Source organism: Antechinus flavipes, chromosome 1 (assembly GCF_016432865.1).
Source record: "Antechinus flavipes isolate AdamAnt ecotype Samford, QLD, Australia chromosome 1, AdamAnt_v2, whole genome shotgun sequence".
NCBI lineage: Eukaryota > Metazoa > Chordata > Mammalia > Dasyuromorphia > Dasyuridae > Antechinus > Antechinus flavipes.
This window is the reverse complement of record NC_067398.1, coordinates 281,989,879-282,006,942: the sequence shown is the minus strand read 5'-3', so window position 1 is coordinate 282,006,942 and position 17,064 is coordinate 281,989,879. Positions and strand designations below refer to the sequence as shown.

Here is a 17,064-nt window from a genome sequence, read left to right as displayed (position 1 = left end):
GAAGAAAAAAGAACACCACACTCTCCAGAAAGATTGGATCCATTCACAACTCCACCAATAATGTATTAGTGTCCCAGTTTTCTCACATCCCCTCCATTGTCATTATCTTTTCCTGTTGTCTAAGCCTAATCTGAGAGGTATGTAGTGGTACCTCAGAGTTTTCTTAATTTGCATTTCTCTGATCATTCCCCTGTTGGAGAGCACATGGAAAACTGGGACACATACATTGTTGGTGAAATTGTGAACAGATGCAGCCATTCTGAGAGCAATTTAGAACTATGCTCAAAAGGTTATTAAACTGTGCATACCCTTTGACCCAGCAGTGTTTCTACTGGGCTTATAATCCAAAGAGATCTTTAAAAAGGGAAAGGAAACCACATGTGCAAAAATGTTTGCAGCAGCCCTTTTTATAGTAGCAAGAAACTGGAAACTGAGTGTATGCCCATCAACTGGATAATGGTTGAATAAGTTATGGTATTCATATACCATATGGAATATTATTCTATAAGAAACGATCAGCAGGATGATTTTAGAAAGGCCTGGAGAGAGTTACATAAACTGATGCTAAGTGAAATAAGCAGAACCAGGATTTCATTATACACAACAATGGTAAGATTTTATGATGATCAATTCTGATGGACGTGGCTCTTCTCAACAATGAGACGATTAAGGCCAGTTCCAATAATCTTGTAATAATGAGAACCATCAACATCTAGAGAGAGGACTGTGGGAACTGAATGTGGATCACAACTTAGCATTTTCGCTTCTTTTTTTGTTGTTTGCTTGAATTTCATTTTCTTTCTCATTTTTTTCTTTTTGATCTGATTCTTTTTGTGCAGCAAGATAACTGTATAAATACATATGCCTATAGTGGATTTACCTATTTAAAAAAATCAAGAGATTTAGAGCATTTTTTCATAAACTTGAAATGACATTAATTTCTTCATCTGAAAATTGTTCATATCTTCTGACTATTTACCAATTGGGGAACGACTTGTATTATTATAAATATGTCAGCTCTCTATATATTTTAGAAATGAGATTTTTACCAAAACCACTGGCTGTAAAAATTGTTTACCTGCTTCCTAATTTTGGCTGCATTGGTTTTGTTTGTGCAAAACCTTTTTAATTTAATGTAATCAGAATTATCCATTTTGCATTCCACAATGTTCTCTTGTTCTTCTCTGGCCATAATTTTCCCTTTTCTCCACAGATCTGAATAGAGAGACTATATACCTTGACCTACTAATTTGCTTAGAATATCAACTGGTATGGATGCATCGACCTTATCTTGGTAAAGGATGTTAGATGTTGGTCAATGCCTAGTTTCTGCCAAACTGTTTTCCAATTTTCCCAGAAATTTTTGTCAAATAGTGAGTTTTTATCCCCAAAGTTGGAGTCTTTGTGTTTATCAGACACTAGATTATGATAGTCATTGCCTTTTGTGTCTTGCATATCAAGCCTATTCCACTGATCCCCTACTCTATTTCTTGGCCATTACCAAAGGGGGTTGTGAATTTATCCAACTACTCTGGAGAGCTATTTGGAACTATGCCTAAGGGCTATAAAAGTGTGCATATACTTTGACCCAGCAATACTAGGTCTGTATCTCGAAGAGATTTAAAAAAAAGAAAAGAAAAGAAAAGGGCCTATATATATATATATTGTGATAGCAAAGAATCGGAAATTGAGAGGATGCCCAACAATTGAGGAATGACTGAATAAGTTGTGGTATATGATAGTGATGGAATACTATTGGACTTTGTCTCACTATAAAAAATGATAAAAAGGATGGTTTCAGAAAAATGTGGGAAGACTTAGGTGAATTGATTCAGAACCAGGAAGAACTAGAAAGAACATCACACACAGTGGCAGCAATATTATAATAATTATCAACTGTGAAAGACTCTGATCAATACAATGATCCAAAACAATTCTGAAAGACTCAAGATGAAAAATGCTACTCACCCTCAGGGAGAAAACTGATGAACTCTTGAGTGTAAACTTAACTATAATTTTTCACTTTATTTTTCTTACATGGCTTTTTAAAATTTTTGCAACATGGCCATTATGGAAATATGTTTTGCATGATTTCACATGTATAATTGATATAGTAACGTTTGCCTTCTCAATGGATAGGGGAGGGCTAAGGGAATAAAATTTAGAACTCAAGAATGTCTTAAAATATTAAAAAGAAGTAATACATTTTAAAAAAGATTAATCTTTTCAAGGGAAGTTTTCACATGTCCACCATGAACATTACAATTATCATTTTCTATCACCTTAAAGTTTATAAAGCAGTTTATTTCATCAGTGAAACAAAACCACATATGATTTTATAAATACTGTAAGGATCTCTCTCTCTCTCTCTCTCTTTTTTTTTTTGGACTCTTGTACAGAAAGACAAGATCAAGTTCCCTAAAGTTGAATTAGGGACCCAGAGTGAAAAGCAAGAAAGAACTCTGCTTTAAGTGATGACAGAATTTAGGATGATGGTGAATTGGGATGTGAATATTAACTTTAGAATAAAGAAAAAGGTTTAAAACTTAAAAAAATGAAAAAGGCTTTATCTAGAATTGGCACAAAGCAGTTAAATGCTTCAGTTATCAAGTTCTCACTCTCCAATATAAAAGCTTCCCCTATATTGGTATTAGTTATTTCAAAAGACAATTCAGACAACTAGATGCTGCAGTGAATAGAAAACTGGTCCTGGAGTCAAGAGAACCTAAATTCAAATCTGGCCTCAGACACTGTGTTAACATTTCCTAGTTGTGTGACTCTGGGCAAGTTGCTTAACACCAATAGCCTCACAGAAAAAAAAAAAGAAAGCAATTCAATCCAATCTCCTAAAGTCATTATACAGATGCTAGTATTTGACCAAAAGAATGGAAACAAAAACAAAGATGAGTTTAGTTGTTCAGGTAATAATAGAAGGACCTACGGGGGAAAAAAAAAAGTATAAAATTCTACTGACAGAAAGAGTAACATCTAGACCACAGGTCATCTTTCTTCTTGAAACTTGAAATTGGACATATATTAAGAAACAAGACAAAATAAAAATTAGTAGTGACTACAACTTTATCCTTTAGTTGTTTTGAAAGGTCTAGTATCCATAACAATTCATTTGCTTTTGTCCATTCTGCTTATAACAAATGGACAAGAATGGGAACTCTGGGAATTCAGATAGAACTTTTCTTAACCACATAAGGATTTTAAAAAATTGCTTATTTGTACAGTAAGCCTAAAAATTCTACCACAGGCAATTCAGTAATAGGCATGCCAAATAAATAAACAAAACTCTGTAGAAAGTTACAATGTAAATTTTTTAGTTGGCTCCTGTTTTAACAAAGGCAGGAGCACCAAAAAAGCCAACATCAGTAAGGCACAGTTGCAGACTTCTTATTGACCTATTTCTCCCTTTGGTATGATCTAGATATAGGGATCCTCAAACTACGCCCATGGGCCAGATGCGGCAGGTGAGGACGATTATCCCCCTCAGCCAGGGCTATGAAGTTTCGTTATTTAAAGTCCCACAAAACAAAGTTTTTGTTTTTACTATAGTCCAGCCCTCCAATAGTCTGAGGCACAGTGAACTGGCCCCCTATTTAAAAAGTTTGAGAACCCCTAAAGAAGGTATTTGATGATTTGAAACAATATTCCAATTGCCAGGGTTGAGTGGTGGGGAAGCCTGTCTCCACTTCTCATGAGGAACACACAGAAAAAGCTATCACATTCTGAGCTGGCAGGGAATCAGAAACTCCTAGGCACGCTATAAGGGAAGAGAAGCATTAGATGGCACACAGCTGCTATGAGTCCTAATCAACAAGCAACTTGTTCCCCAACCCCAAACCAGAATCTGATGAAAGGCAATCTCACTCTTGCCTTAGATTTGGTCATTTGACTTGGCCTCTTGCTCCCGTTTGCCCCAGAATCTGGGGATCTAGACCATGGTAAAGTTATTATTTCCTTTTTTTTACAGGTGAAGAAATTGTGGCAGAGAGAAGTTAAATAATATACCCAGGGTCACACAGCTAGGAAGTGTCTGAGATAGAATTTGGATTCAAGTCTTCTTGACATAGCTCCAAAATTCTAACCACTGCACTACTTGGCTATCTAAATGTCTTTGGCTCATTCTATCTCCCCATATTTCAAAAGTCTTTACATTTTTTTTTCTCCTAAGTATTTCTGCCAATACTTTAAATTGAATCTCAAATAACTATGTGTATCTTTCATTTTTAAATGTGTTTTTAAATAGATAATATATTGCTGGATTCTAATTTTAAACCATTCTGTTTCCTTTTTTATAAATGAGTTACAGGGAATCAGGAACTCCTAGGCATGCTATAAGGGAATTTATTATAAACCATATACATTATATGTATATATACATATTAACATTATAATTAACATTATAATTATTTTTTGTGAATTCCCATCTATTTTATTTTTACTTACTATTGTCCTTCTCAGCCTCTCTTTTTATACTATTCCAATTACCTTACCCTCACTTCTTACCTCATATTCCACCCACCCTTCAAAGAATCCCTTGTGTTTATGTTTACATAAACTTAAGTTCTTCCTGAAAGCCTTTCCATGTGCCTTTACTCAGTGATGACTTTTCCCATCCAGATCTTATGCTAATGCTTTGCTTACACGCTCCTATGCATTTATGTAATAGCTATCTCCTTCACTGCCAAGTAGTGCAGTGGTTAGAATTTTGGAGCTATATCAAGAAGACTTGAATCCAAATTCTATCTCAGACACTTCCTAGCCGTGTGACCCTGGGTATATTATTTAACTTCTCTCTGCCACAATTTCTTCACCTGTAAAAAAAAGGAAATAATAACTTTACCATGGTCTAGACCCCCAGATTCTGGGGCAAATGGGGGCAAGAGGCCAAGTCAAATGACCAAATCTAAGTGTATTTGTTTTGCATATATTTGTTCTGCATATTCTTGTGTATGGAACATATTGTCTCCCTCAATAGAATGTTTGTTAGTTCTTTGAAGGGATTGATTCAATTTTTTTTTTTTTAAATTTTCATGACCCCAGCACCCAATATAGTGTTTGGTACATAATATATATTTAATACTGATTATGTTTATTTGAGAATGCATTCTATTCCATTTCCTAATAAACTTCCTGAGATTAGAGACCACATTATCAAAACTTTACATCTCTCCCATTCAGTGTATACATAATGTTCATTTAATTGAATTGCAGAATTGAAGTTTTCCTTAAAATGAAATGGTTGTCAGTTTGAGACACATCAAATGCCTTGATTCCCACCCAGTACCTGTTTTTTGGTCACAGTGCCATCCACAGGATCCACATATTCAAAACTATCTGTTTTTTCCACAATGTAGATATGGTTCCCCACAGCAAACTGCTGTCCAGTGAATGACTTGTCAGTGACCAAGGCCTCCAGGTCTTGCATGATGTAATACGTCATCTTTGGCTCTAGCTCTTCATAATCAAACCTGGTATGAAAGGAGAGAGACAGTAAAAATAATCATAGAACCAGAAGGTTGGAAGGCACTTCTAAGCCAATCTGATCTTTCACCATTCCTCCCAGACACTAGACTGAAATGAAAAACATTTCATTAAAGTGAGGAGAGGGAGACTGCAATGATGTTATGGGCCAGAACTCTGAAACAAGGATTCTTCACAAGGTGTTAAGTCAATGGAATTGATGGCACAATGGTTATCTAGTTTCACATGGTGATAATAGTTCTCTAAGTTCAGTATGATTGATTTAATCTTACAACAAATAAGGTTTCCTAGTGAGATAATGATTGGTTTATACTCAGTGTAGAGCATATAAGCTGGGACTCAGAGACAGACAGACTCAGAAGGGCTCAGAAAGAGACTCAGAAGGGCCAGATACAAACTCGGAAGAGAACCAGAGCCAGATTTGTTCACTCCATCTCACACCACCATGGTAGCAGGCCTCTCCTACTTAGCTTTTCCACTGAAACCAAGACTCCAGAAGGCCTCTAAGAAAGCTAGCCTGGGCTCCAGGAAAGGAAACTAGATTGTGAAGGAGATAATAAAGGATATGGACTTTAACACCTGGCTATTCTTTGGTGATTACTCTAGGGTTCTCTAAGTATACCATCATATCATCAGCAAAGAGTGATAATTTGGTTTCCTCATTGCCTACTCTAATTCCTTTAATCTCTTTCTCACCTCTTATTGCCAAAGCTAGCATTTCTAATATAATATTGAATAGTAGTGGTGATAGTGGGCAACCTTGTTTGACTCCTGAGCTTATTGGGAATGGTTGTAATTTGTCCCCATTACATATGATGCTTACTGATGGTTTTAAATTAGATGCTACTGATTATTTTAAGGAAAAGTCCATTTATTCCTATATTCTCAAGTGTTTTCAATAGGAATGGATGTTGGATTTTATCAAATGCTTTTTCAGCATCAATTGAGATGATCATATGGTTTTTGTTAATTTGGTTATTAACATGGCGAATTATACTGATAGTTTTCTTAATATTGAACCAGCCCTGCATTCCTGGTATAAATCCTACTTAATCATGGTGTATTATCCTGGGGATGATTTTCTGTAATCTTTTTGCTAATATCTTATTTAAGATTTTAGCATCAATATTCATTAGGGAGATTGGTCTATAATTTTCTTTCTCTGTTTTCAACCTACCTGATTTAGGTATCAGTACCATGTCTGTGTCATAAAAGGAATTTGGTAGGATTCCTTCAATCCCTATTTTATCAAATAGTTTATATAGCATTGGGGCTAATTGTTCTTTAAATGTTTGGTAGAATTCACATGTAAATCCATCTGGTTCAGGGGATTTTTTCTTAGGTAGTTGATTAATAGCTTGTCCTATTTCTTTTTTGGAAAAGGGACTCTGTCAAGCAATTTACTTCCTCCTTTGTTATTCTGGGAAGCCTATCTTTTTGGAGATAGTCATCCATTTAACTTAGGTTATCAAATTTATTGGCATAAAGTTGGACAAAGTAACTCTTTATTATTTCTCTAATTTCCTCTTCATTGGTGAAAAGTTCTCCCTTTTCATTTTTAAGACTATTAATTTGATTTTCCTCTCTCCTTTTTCTAATCAGATTTACCAAAGGCTTATCTATTTTATTGGTTTTTTCATAAAACCAACTCTTAGTTTTATTTATTACTTCAATAGTTTTTTTTTTTACTTTCAATATTTTTAATTTCTCCTTTTAATTTTAGAATTTCAAATTTAATATTTGATTGGGGGGTTTTTAATTTGATCTTTTTCTATCTTTTTTAGTTTGCAAACCCAATTCATTGATCTTCTCTTTCTCCATTTTATTCAAGTAAGCCTCTAAGGATATAAAATTTTCTCTTATTACCTCTTTGGCTGCATCCCACAAATTCTGGTATGATGTTCCATCATTGTCATTATCTTGAGTGAAATTATTAATTGTGTCTATAATTTGCTGTTTTACCCAATCATTCTTTAAGATGAGATCATTTAGTTTCCAATTACTTTTTGGTATATTTACCCCTAACTTTTTGTTGTAGTTTTTATTGCATCATGATCTGAAAAGAAAGCATTTACTATTTCTGCCTTCTTGCATTTAATTTTGAGGTCTTTATGTCCAAATATATGGTCAGTTTTTGAATAGGTTCCATGAACTGCTGAGAAGAAAGTATATCCTTTTATGTCTCATTCAGTTTTCTCCAAAGATCTATCATAAAATTTTTCTAATATTCTATTTACCTCTTTGATTTCTTTCTTATCTGTTTTGTGGTTTGATTTGTCTAATTCTGAGAGTGCAAGGTTAAGATCTCCCACTATTACAGTTTTGCTGTCTATTTCTTCTTGCAACTCTCTTAACTTCTCCTTTAGGAAGTTAGATGCTATACAACTTGGGGGCATATATGTTTAGTATTGAAATTGCTTCTTTGTCTATGCTACCCTTTAGCAAGATATAGTTTCCTTCCTTATCTCTTTTAAGTAGATCGGTTTTTGCTTTTGCTTGATCTGAGATAGCTACGCCCACTTTTTTTACTTTACCTGAAGCAAAATAGATTCTGCTCCAGCCTTTTACCTTTACTCTGTATGTATCTCCCTGCTTTAAATGTGTTTCCTGTAAACAATATATTGTAGGATTCTAAGTTTTGATCCAGTCTGCTATTCACCTTTGCTTTATGGGAGAGTTCATCCCATTCACATTTATAGTTAAAATGACTAATTCTGTATTTCCTGCCATCTTGTTATCCCCAGATTATGTTTTTCTTTTACTTGCCCCTCCAACCTTCTTTCCCAATTTTAAACTTATGTGCCCCACTTTTATCATACCGCTTACCCTCTTTAGGATCCCTCTCTTCCCCACTTTGACTCTTTCCCCCTTTCTTGTACCCTTCCCTTATTACTCTTTTTCTTTTCCCTTTTCCTCTCCCCCTTTTTATTGAGGTGAAAGAAGATTTTCTGTAAAACAAGTATGTCAATTATTTTCTCTTTCAGTCAACTCTGATGAGAGTAAGATTCACACAATATTCCTCCCCTCGCTGAGTTCCCTCTGATATGATAAGTTTCTTTTGCCTCTTCGTGGGATGTAGTTTCCCTCTTTTTATCCCCCTTTCCCCTTTTTTCTGACATTATCCCTTTTCCATTTCTAATTCCCTTTTTTATGTTATATCAGTAAAATCAGATCACACATGCAGTCTTTTTGTATATCCATAACAGAAATACAATTCTCAAGAGTTCCTTTTACCTTTTCTGCTTCTCTTTAGTTCTATGGTTGGAGATCAAATTTTTTGTTTAGTTCTGGTTTTTTCCTTAGAAACAAATGGAATTCATCTGTTTCATTAAATGTCCATCTTCTTCCCTGGAAGAAAATGCTCAGCTTAGCTGCATAGTTTATTCTTGGCTGCATTCCAAGTTGTTTTGCCTTTTGGAATATCAGATTCCAGGCCCTTCGATTCTTTAATGTGGAGGCAGCCAGATCTTGGGTGATCCTTATCGTGGCACCTCGGTATTTGAATTGTTTTTTTCTGGATGCTTGTAATATTTTTTCCTTAATCTGATAGTTCTGAAATTTGGCCACAATATTCCTTGGAGTTTTTATTTTAGGGCCTTTTTCAAAAGGTGTTCAATGAATTCTTTCAATGCCTATTTTACCTTTGATTCTATTACTTCTGGACAGTTCTCTTTGATGATTTTTTGTAAAATAGTATCTAGGCTCTTTTTTTCATCATAATTTTCGGAAAGTCCAATAATCCTCAGATTATCTCTCCTAGATCTATTTTCCAGGTCTTTCATTTTTCCAAGTAGATATTTCATGGTTTTTTCCAATTTATCATTTTTTGGTTTTGCTTGACTGATTCTTGCTGTCTCAATGAATCATTAGTTTCTATTTGTTCAGTCCTGATTTTTAATGAATTATTTTCTTCATTAGCTTTTCTTACTTCTTTTTGTATATGTCCAATTGAATTTTAAATAAATTGTTTTGCTCTATGGAATTTTATTTTCCATTTTACTAAATTTTTTTTTTTTAGTGAATTATTTTCTTTTTCCAATTCACAGATCCTACTTTCTTGCGAGTTTTTTGTCTTTTCCAATTCACAAATCTTACTTTCCAGAGATTTTTTTTTTTAACTTTTTCCAATTCACAAATTCTGTTTCCCTGCAATTCCTTGGTATGTTTTACCTTTTCCAATTCATATTTCAGGAAGTTGTTACTTTCTTTCAAAGCTTCTCTTTCCTTTCCCCATTTTTCTTCTAACTCTCTTTTAAGACTTTTAATGGTCTCTTCTATGAGAGTATTATGTAAAGGGGGACAGGTAACATTCCCCTTTGGGGTATTGTCTGGAGACTGTTTGCTATTAGTCTCCTTGGGTTGTAAACCTGCTCTTTTTCTATATAGAAACTATCCATAGTCCTTTTAACTTTTTTACTCATTTTTTAAAGCCTTTAGGGTCTGCCTTCAGGACAAGGGGGTTACCAGCTTCCTCTGCAAAGCAGGAAGAACTATAAACAGGCTTCAAGCAGTGAGGTATGGGAGTGCTCTGGGCAAAAGTTCCCCCTCCCCCAACTGGAAGTGATTCAGCACAGCCTAACTTTGGAATTGCCCAGTGGAGAACCCCACTCCCACTGTTCGGTTTAGTGACTGCCCTAAGGCTAGAGACTAAGCAGTAAAAGTGTCACTACCTGAGGCCAAAGCGCCTCGTCCCCTCTCCCTCCCCGCTACGCCCCCCATGGGTCTGTGGGTATTAGCAGCTGACCAGTGAATAGCTGGGCTCAGACGGCAAGTGTCTCTGCCTGGAAGCAAATCACCCTGCAGAAAGTTCTATTGCCCTAAGCCAAGCCCCACCACTGTGCAGATTAGAGGCTGCCCCAGGTTTGCCCCCCTGCCGTGCAGGTTCACAATTGCCCCCAGGAAAAGCCCCGTACTGCAGGTTTGGGCTGCAAGCTTGTGCTGGGATCTGCGCTGTCATTTCTGGTTTGGGATGTGTACACACTGTTGCCCAGCCTATTAGCCTCTAGTTCTCTCCATGCTTGCACTGATCTTCTCCCCAGCCCCTCAGGACTAACCTTTTTGGGCAAAATTCCAGATTATCTTTGGCTGGTGAGTTGTTGTACTTCTAATCTTTATGAATTTTAGCAGTCAAACTATATTTTTGAGGCTGAATATAACGTTGGTTGTGAGGGTAAGAGAGGAGCTTAGAAAGCTGTGTGTGCCTCCTCTGCCATCTTGGCTCTGCCTCCCCTGTAGCATTTAATAATTTTGATCACTTTTTCTTCCAAGATGCTTTCTCCTCCTTGTTCTCTCTTGGCTCTTCTCCTAAAAAAGTCTTCTCTCTGATCATGCTTATAATTGTAGAGATCCTTTCAAGGCTCTATCTTTGGCAACTTTTTCCTCTTTATGCTTTTTGCTATTTCACTTGTTGATTTTATCATTTCCTCTAGGTTCAATTATCTTTTTTATGTAGATGCTTCCTACACTACTATATTCAGCCCTGTCTTCTCTTTTGAGCCACAATCATAGATCACCAATTTCCTTTTAAACATCTTAAACTGGATGTTTTGTAGGCATCTCAAACTCAACATATCCAAAATAGCACTCTATCACTATCATTCTCCCCAAATCCTCTCTTCTCTTAACAACTTCCCTATTACTATCAAGGGAATGACCACCCTTCCAGATATCCAGTCTTGAAATACTAGTATCAATCTTAAATCTCAATCATTTTATAGATGCAGTTCATTGCCATATCTTTTTTTGCCTTCATAGATTCTATGGTATATGTCCCCTTCTCTTGACTCACATTGCCACAGCCCTAATTCAAGCCCTTATCACATCTTGCCTAAAATATGTCAATAGATTTCTTATTGATATCTCTACTTCAGTTCTTCTCACTCTAATCCACCCTTCACTTAGCTTCCAAGTTGATTTTTCTCTTTATTTTTAATGTCTTTTTAAAAAAAAATTCAGTAATTTATTTTCCCCAGTTACATGTAAAAACAAATTTTAACTTTCATTTTAAAAACTTTTGAGTTCCAGATTCTTTCCTTTTCTCTCTTTCCATTGCCCTGCTTCGAGAATGCAAGGAATTCAATATAGGTCATAGATATATAGTTATGCAAAAGAAAACAGAAAAAAAAAACCTTAAGAAAAGTAAAGTTTTTAAAAAGTATGCATCAATCTCCATTCAGTTAGCATTAGTTATTTCTCTGGGTATGGGCAGCATTTTACATCATAAGCCCTTCAGAGTTGTCTTGGATCACTGTATTGCTCAAAATAGTTATGTCATTCATAATTGATCATATTACAAGTCTGCTGTTATTTTATACACAGTTTGTTTCACTTTGCATAAGCTCATGGAAATCCTTTCAGATTTTTCTGAGAGCAATCTGCTCATTGTTTTTTAAAGAACGATAGTATTCCAGGGGCAGAACCAAGATCATAGAGAGTAGGCACATCTTTCCTTTGCTCTAAGAGCAGACCTCAAGCTTTAAAAAAAAAATGAGCAAAAAAGCAAAAAGAACTCTGTCCACAGTTAGCTTTTAAGGAGAGAAGAACTGACCTCAAATCCTAAAGATCCTAAAGATAAATCATGTCAAGATGAAACTCCAAAGGGTTACATGAGTTGATCTCCATCTCAAAAGGATCTCTTCTTATTATAATTTTTTTATTGGCAGAACATATGTCTGGGTGATTTTTTTTTGTACAACATAACTCCTTGCACTCACTTCTGTTCTGACTTTTCTTTTCCCTCCCTCTACTCCCTCCCCTAGATGGCAGGCAGTCTTATGCATTTTAAATATGTTATACTATATGCTAGATACAATATATGTGAGCAGAACTATACAGTACTCTTGTTGCATAAGAAGAATTGCATTCAGAAGGTAAAAATAACCTGGGAAGAAAAACAAAAATGCAAGTAGTCCACATTCATTTCCCAGTGTTCCTTCTCTGGGTATAGCTGATTCTTCTGTCCATCACTGATCAATTGGGACTGAATTAGATCTTCTCTTTGTCGAAGATATCCACTTCCATCAGAATGCATCCTCATCCAGTATTGTTGTTGAAGTGTATAATGATCTTCTGATTCTGCTCATTTCACTCAGCATCAGTTCATGTAAGTCTCTCCAGGCCTTTCTTAAATCTTCCTGCTGATCATTTCTTACAGAACAATGATATTCCATAACATTCATATACCACAATTTACCCAACCATTCTCCAATTGATGGGCATTCATTTATTTTCCAGTTTCTAGCCACTACAAAAAAGGCTGCCACAAACATTTTGGCACATACAGGTCCCTTTCCCTTCTTTAATATCTCTTTGGGATATAAACCCAGTAGTAACTATGGATCAAAGGGTATGCACAGTTTGATAACTTTCTGAGCATAATTCCAGATTGCTCTCCAGAATGGCTGGATGTATTCACAATATATGTGTCCCAATTTTCCTGCATCCCTTCCAACATTCATCATTATTTTTTCCTGTTCTCTTAGCCAATTTGACAAATGTGTGGTATCTCAGAGTTGTCTTAATTTGCATTTCTCTGAGCAATAGTGATTTGGAAAACCCTTTCATATGAGTATAAATAGTTTCAATTTCATCATCTGAAAATTGTCTATTCATATCCTTTGACCATTTATCAGTTGGAGAATGACTTGATTTCTTATAAATTAGAGTCAATTCTCTATATATTATGGAAATGAAGCCTTTATCAGAACCTTTAACTGTAAAAATGTTTTCCCAGTTTATTGTTTCCCTTCTAATCTTGTTTGCATTAGTTTTGTTTGTACAAAGGCTTTTTAATTTGATATAATCAAAATTTTCTATTTTGTGATCAATAATGATCTCTAGTTCTTCTTTGGTCACAAATTCCTTCCTCCTTCACAAGTCTGAGAGGTAAACTATCCTATGTTCCTATAATTTATTTATAATCTCATTCTTCCAAAGGCTCTCTTAGAAGATTTCAAAAAGGATCTTAAAAGAGTTAAAAGAAAAATGAGGAAAGAAATTGAGAACTTTGCAAAAGAGTTTGGAAAAGAAAAAACAGAAATTATCTGAAGAAAACTCCTTAAATTAGATTTGATGAAATGCAAAAAGCATATGACTCCTTATAAAATAGATATGAAAAAGAAACTATTTCTTGAAAAGCAGAATTTGTGAAATGAAAAAAAAATGCTATGAAGAAAACAAAACAAAAACATTTCAAAGTTCAATTGGCCAAAAACAAAAGGAGACAAAAAGAAGCTAATTGAAGAAAATAGTTCACTAAAAATTAGAATTGAACAAATGAAAGTGAATATGTTAATGAGACTTCAAGAACCAGTCAAACAAAAGTAAAAGAAAATGAAAAACAGAAGAAAATGTAAAATGCATCATTGGAAAAAAAAAACTGACATGGAAATAGATCTGGGATAAGCAGAGTTATTGGACTTTTCGAAAACCATGATGAAAAAAAGAGTTTAGACATCATCTTTTGGGAAATTATCAAGGAAAAGTACTCTGATATCCTAGAACCAGAGGTTAAAGTAGCTGTTGAAAGAATTCACTGATCACCTCCTAAAAGAGAACCCCAAATGAAAACTTCAAGGAATGTTGCAACTAAATTTCAGAATTATCAGATCAAGAAGAAAATATTGCAAGCAGCTGGAAGAAAACAATTTCAAATATCGAGGAGCCACAATCAGGATTACTCAAGACTTAATAGCTTCCACTTTAAAGGATTGAAGGGCCTGGAATCTGATATTCCAAAAGACTTGGATTACAATCAAGAATCAACTATCCAGTAAAATTGAGCATTATCTTTCAGTGAAAAAAGATAAGAAAAAAATTAAAGAGGTAAATAGAATTCTAGAAAAAGTTAGGTATGATAGACCTTTTGAGACAGAAAGAAATATACTTCAGATCATGATACAATAAAAAGTAAATGCAATAAAAGGAAAGTAGACCAATAATTAATTGGAAACTAAATAATTGAATCCTAAAGAATGAGTGAGTGAAAAAACAAATCATAGACAAGTCAATAATTTCATCCAAGAAAATGATGATAGTGAGACAATATACCAAAGCCAAAGTGGTTATTAAGGGAAATTTTATCTTTAGATGCTTACTTGCATAAAATAGAGAAAGAGAAGATCAATGAATTGGGCATGCAACTAAAAAAATCTAGAAAAAGAACAAATTAAAATCCCCCAATTCAATATCAAATTTGAAATTCTGAAAAAAAACGGGAGATTAATAAAATTCAAAATAAGAAAATTATTGAATTAATAATCAAAAGTAAGAGTTGGTTTTATGAAAAAAAGCAATAAAATAGATAAACATTTAGTTAATTTGATTCAAAAAAGAAAAAAGAAAATCAAATTGTAAGTATCACAAATGAAAAGGGAGAACTTTCCATTAATAAAGAAGAAATTAAAGTAATAATTAGGAGTTATTTTGCCCAACTATATGTCAATAACTTTGATAATATAAGTGAAATAGAGTAAATATTTACAGAAATATAGATTGCCCAAATTAACAGAGAAATTACTTAAATAGTCCCATTTTACAAAAAGAAATCAAACAAGCTAATAATCATTTCCCTAAGAAAAAACCTCCAGGGACAGATGAATTTACATGTGAATTCCACCAAACATTTAAAGAACATTTAATGCCAATACTATGCAAACTATTTGGAATAATAGAGAAAGAAGAAGTCTTACCAAATTCTTTTTCTGACACAGATCTGATGCTGATACCCAAACCAGGGACGGTCAAAACAAAGAAAGAAAATTATAGACCATTTTCCTTAATGAATATTGATGCAAAAAATCTTAAATGAAATATTAGCAAAGAGATTACAGAAAGTCATCCCCAGGATAATACACTATGACCAAGTAGAATTTATACCAGGAATGCAGGGCTGATTCAATAGTAGGAAAACTATTAACATGATTGACGATATCAACAACCGAACTAACAAAATCATGACTATCTCAATAGAGGCAGAAAAATTATTTGACAAAATCCAACACCTATTCTTATTAAAAACATGAGAGAGTATAGGAATAAATTGAGTTTTCCTTAAAATGATCAGTAGCATGTATTTAAAGCTATCAGCAAAAATCATATGTAATGAGGACAAACTAGAACCTTTCCCAATCACATTAGGGGTGAAACAAGGTTGCCTTTCATCACCATTACTATTCAATATTGTATTTGAATGTTAGCTTTGGCAATAAGAGAAGAAAAAGAGATTTTAAGGAATAGGTAACAAGTTAATGGGGAAACTAAATTATCACTCTTTGCAAATGATATGATGGTATACTTAGAGAATAAACTAAAAAACTACTAGAAACAATTCACAACTTTAGCAAGTTGTAGGATACAAAATAAATCCACATAAATCATCAGCATTTTTATATATTACCAACAAACTCTAGCAAGAGATATATAGAGAAATTCCATTTAAAATATTGTATATAATATAAAATATTTGGGTGTCTACCTGCCAAGGCAAAGTAAGGAACTATGTGAATTAAATTACAAAACACTTTCCACACAAATAAAATCAGATCTAATCAATTGGAAAAATATCAAGTGCTCATGGGTGGGCCAAGTGAATATAATAAAAATGATAATACTGCCTAAATTAATCTACTTATTTAGTGACACCCTACAGATCTGGAAAAAATAATAACAAAGTTCATCTGGAATAACAAAAGGTCAAGAATTTCAAAGGAATTAATGAAAAAAATTGCAAATGAAGGTGGCCTACCTGTACTGGATCTAAAACTATATTATAAAGCAATGGTCATCAAAACCATTTGGTACTGGCTAAGAAATAGAGAAGTCAATATATGGAACAGATTAGGTTCAAAGAACAAAACAGTCAATTACAATTGTAATCTAGTGTTTCACAAACTCAAAGACTCCAGTTTTGGGGATAAGAACTCACTATTTGACAAAAACTGCTGGAAATTTGGAAATTAATATAGCAGAAACTAGGCATTGACCCACACCTTAGACTATATGCCAAGATAAGGTTGAAATGGGTTCATGATTTAGACATAAAGAGTAATATTATAAGCAAATTAGTCGAACAAAGGATAGTTTACCTCAGTTCTGTGGAGAAGGAAGAAATTTGTGACCAAAGATTACCTGGAGTATATTATTGAATACAAAATAGATAATTTTGGTTATATTAAGTTAAAAAAATTTTGTACAAATAAAACCCAATGTAGACAAAATTAGAAAGGAAGCAATAAACTGGGGTGGGGGGAATTTTACATTCAAGAGTTTTGATAAATTTACATATTTCTAAAATATATAGAGAATCGACTCATATTTATAAGAATTCAAGCCATTCTCCAGTTGATAAATAGTCAAAGGATATGAACAACTTTGAGATGAAAAAATTGAAATTATTTCTAGTCAAATGAAAAAGTGCTCTAAATCACTATTGATCAGAGAAATGCAATTTAAAATAACTCTGAGATACTGCTACATACCTCTTAGATTGGCTAAGATGAAAGGAAAAGATAATGACAAAGGTTGGAGGGGATGTGGGAAAACTGGGACACTAATACATGGAGTTGTGAAAAG

The 17,064-nt window shown here is 34.1% G+C and overlaps 1 protein-coding gene across 1 annotated transcript in view; it reads right to left on the bottom strand.

Moving 5' to 3' along the window:
• The window catches only part of PGM5 (phosphoglucomutase 5), a 286,144-nt gene that overhangs the window by 70,041 nt on the left and 199,039 nt on the right, over nt 1-17,064 (bottom strand). Inside the window, exon 9 of the mRNA XM_051961710.1 lies at nt 5,297-5,480. Within this exon, the coding sequence (XP_051817670.1) occupies nt 5,297-5,480 (184 nt within the window). The remainder of the gene's footprint in view (nt 1-5,296; nt 5,481-17,064) is intronic.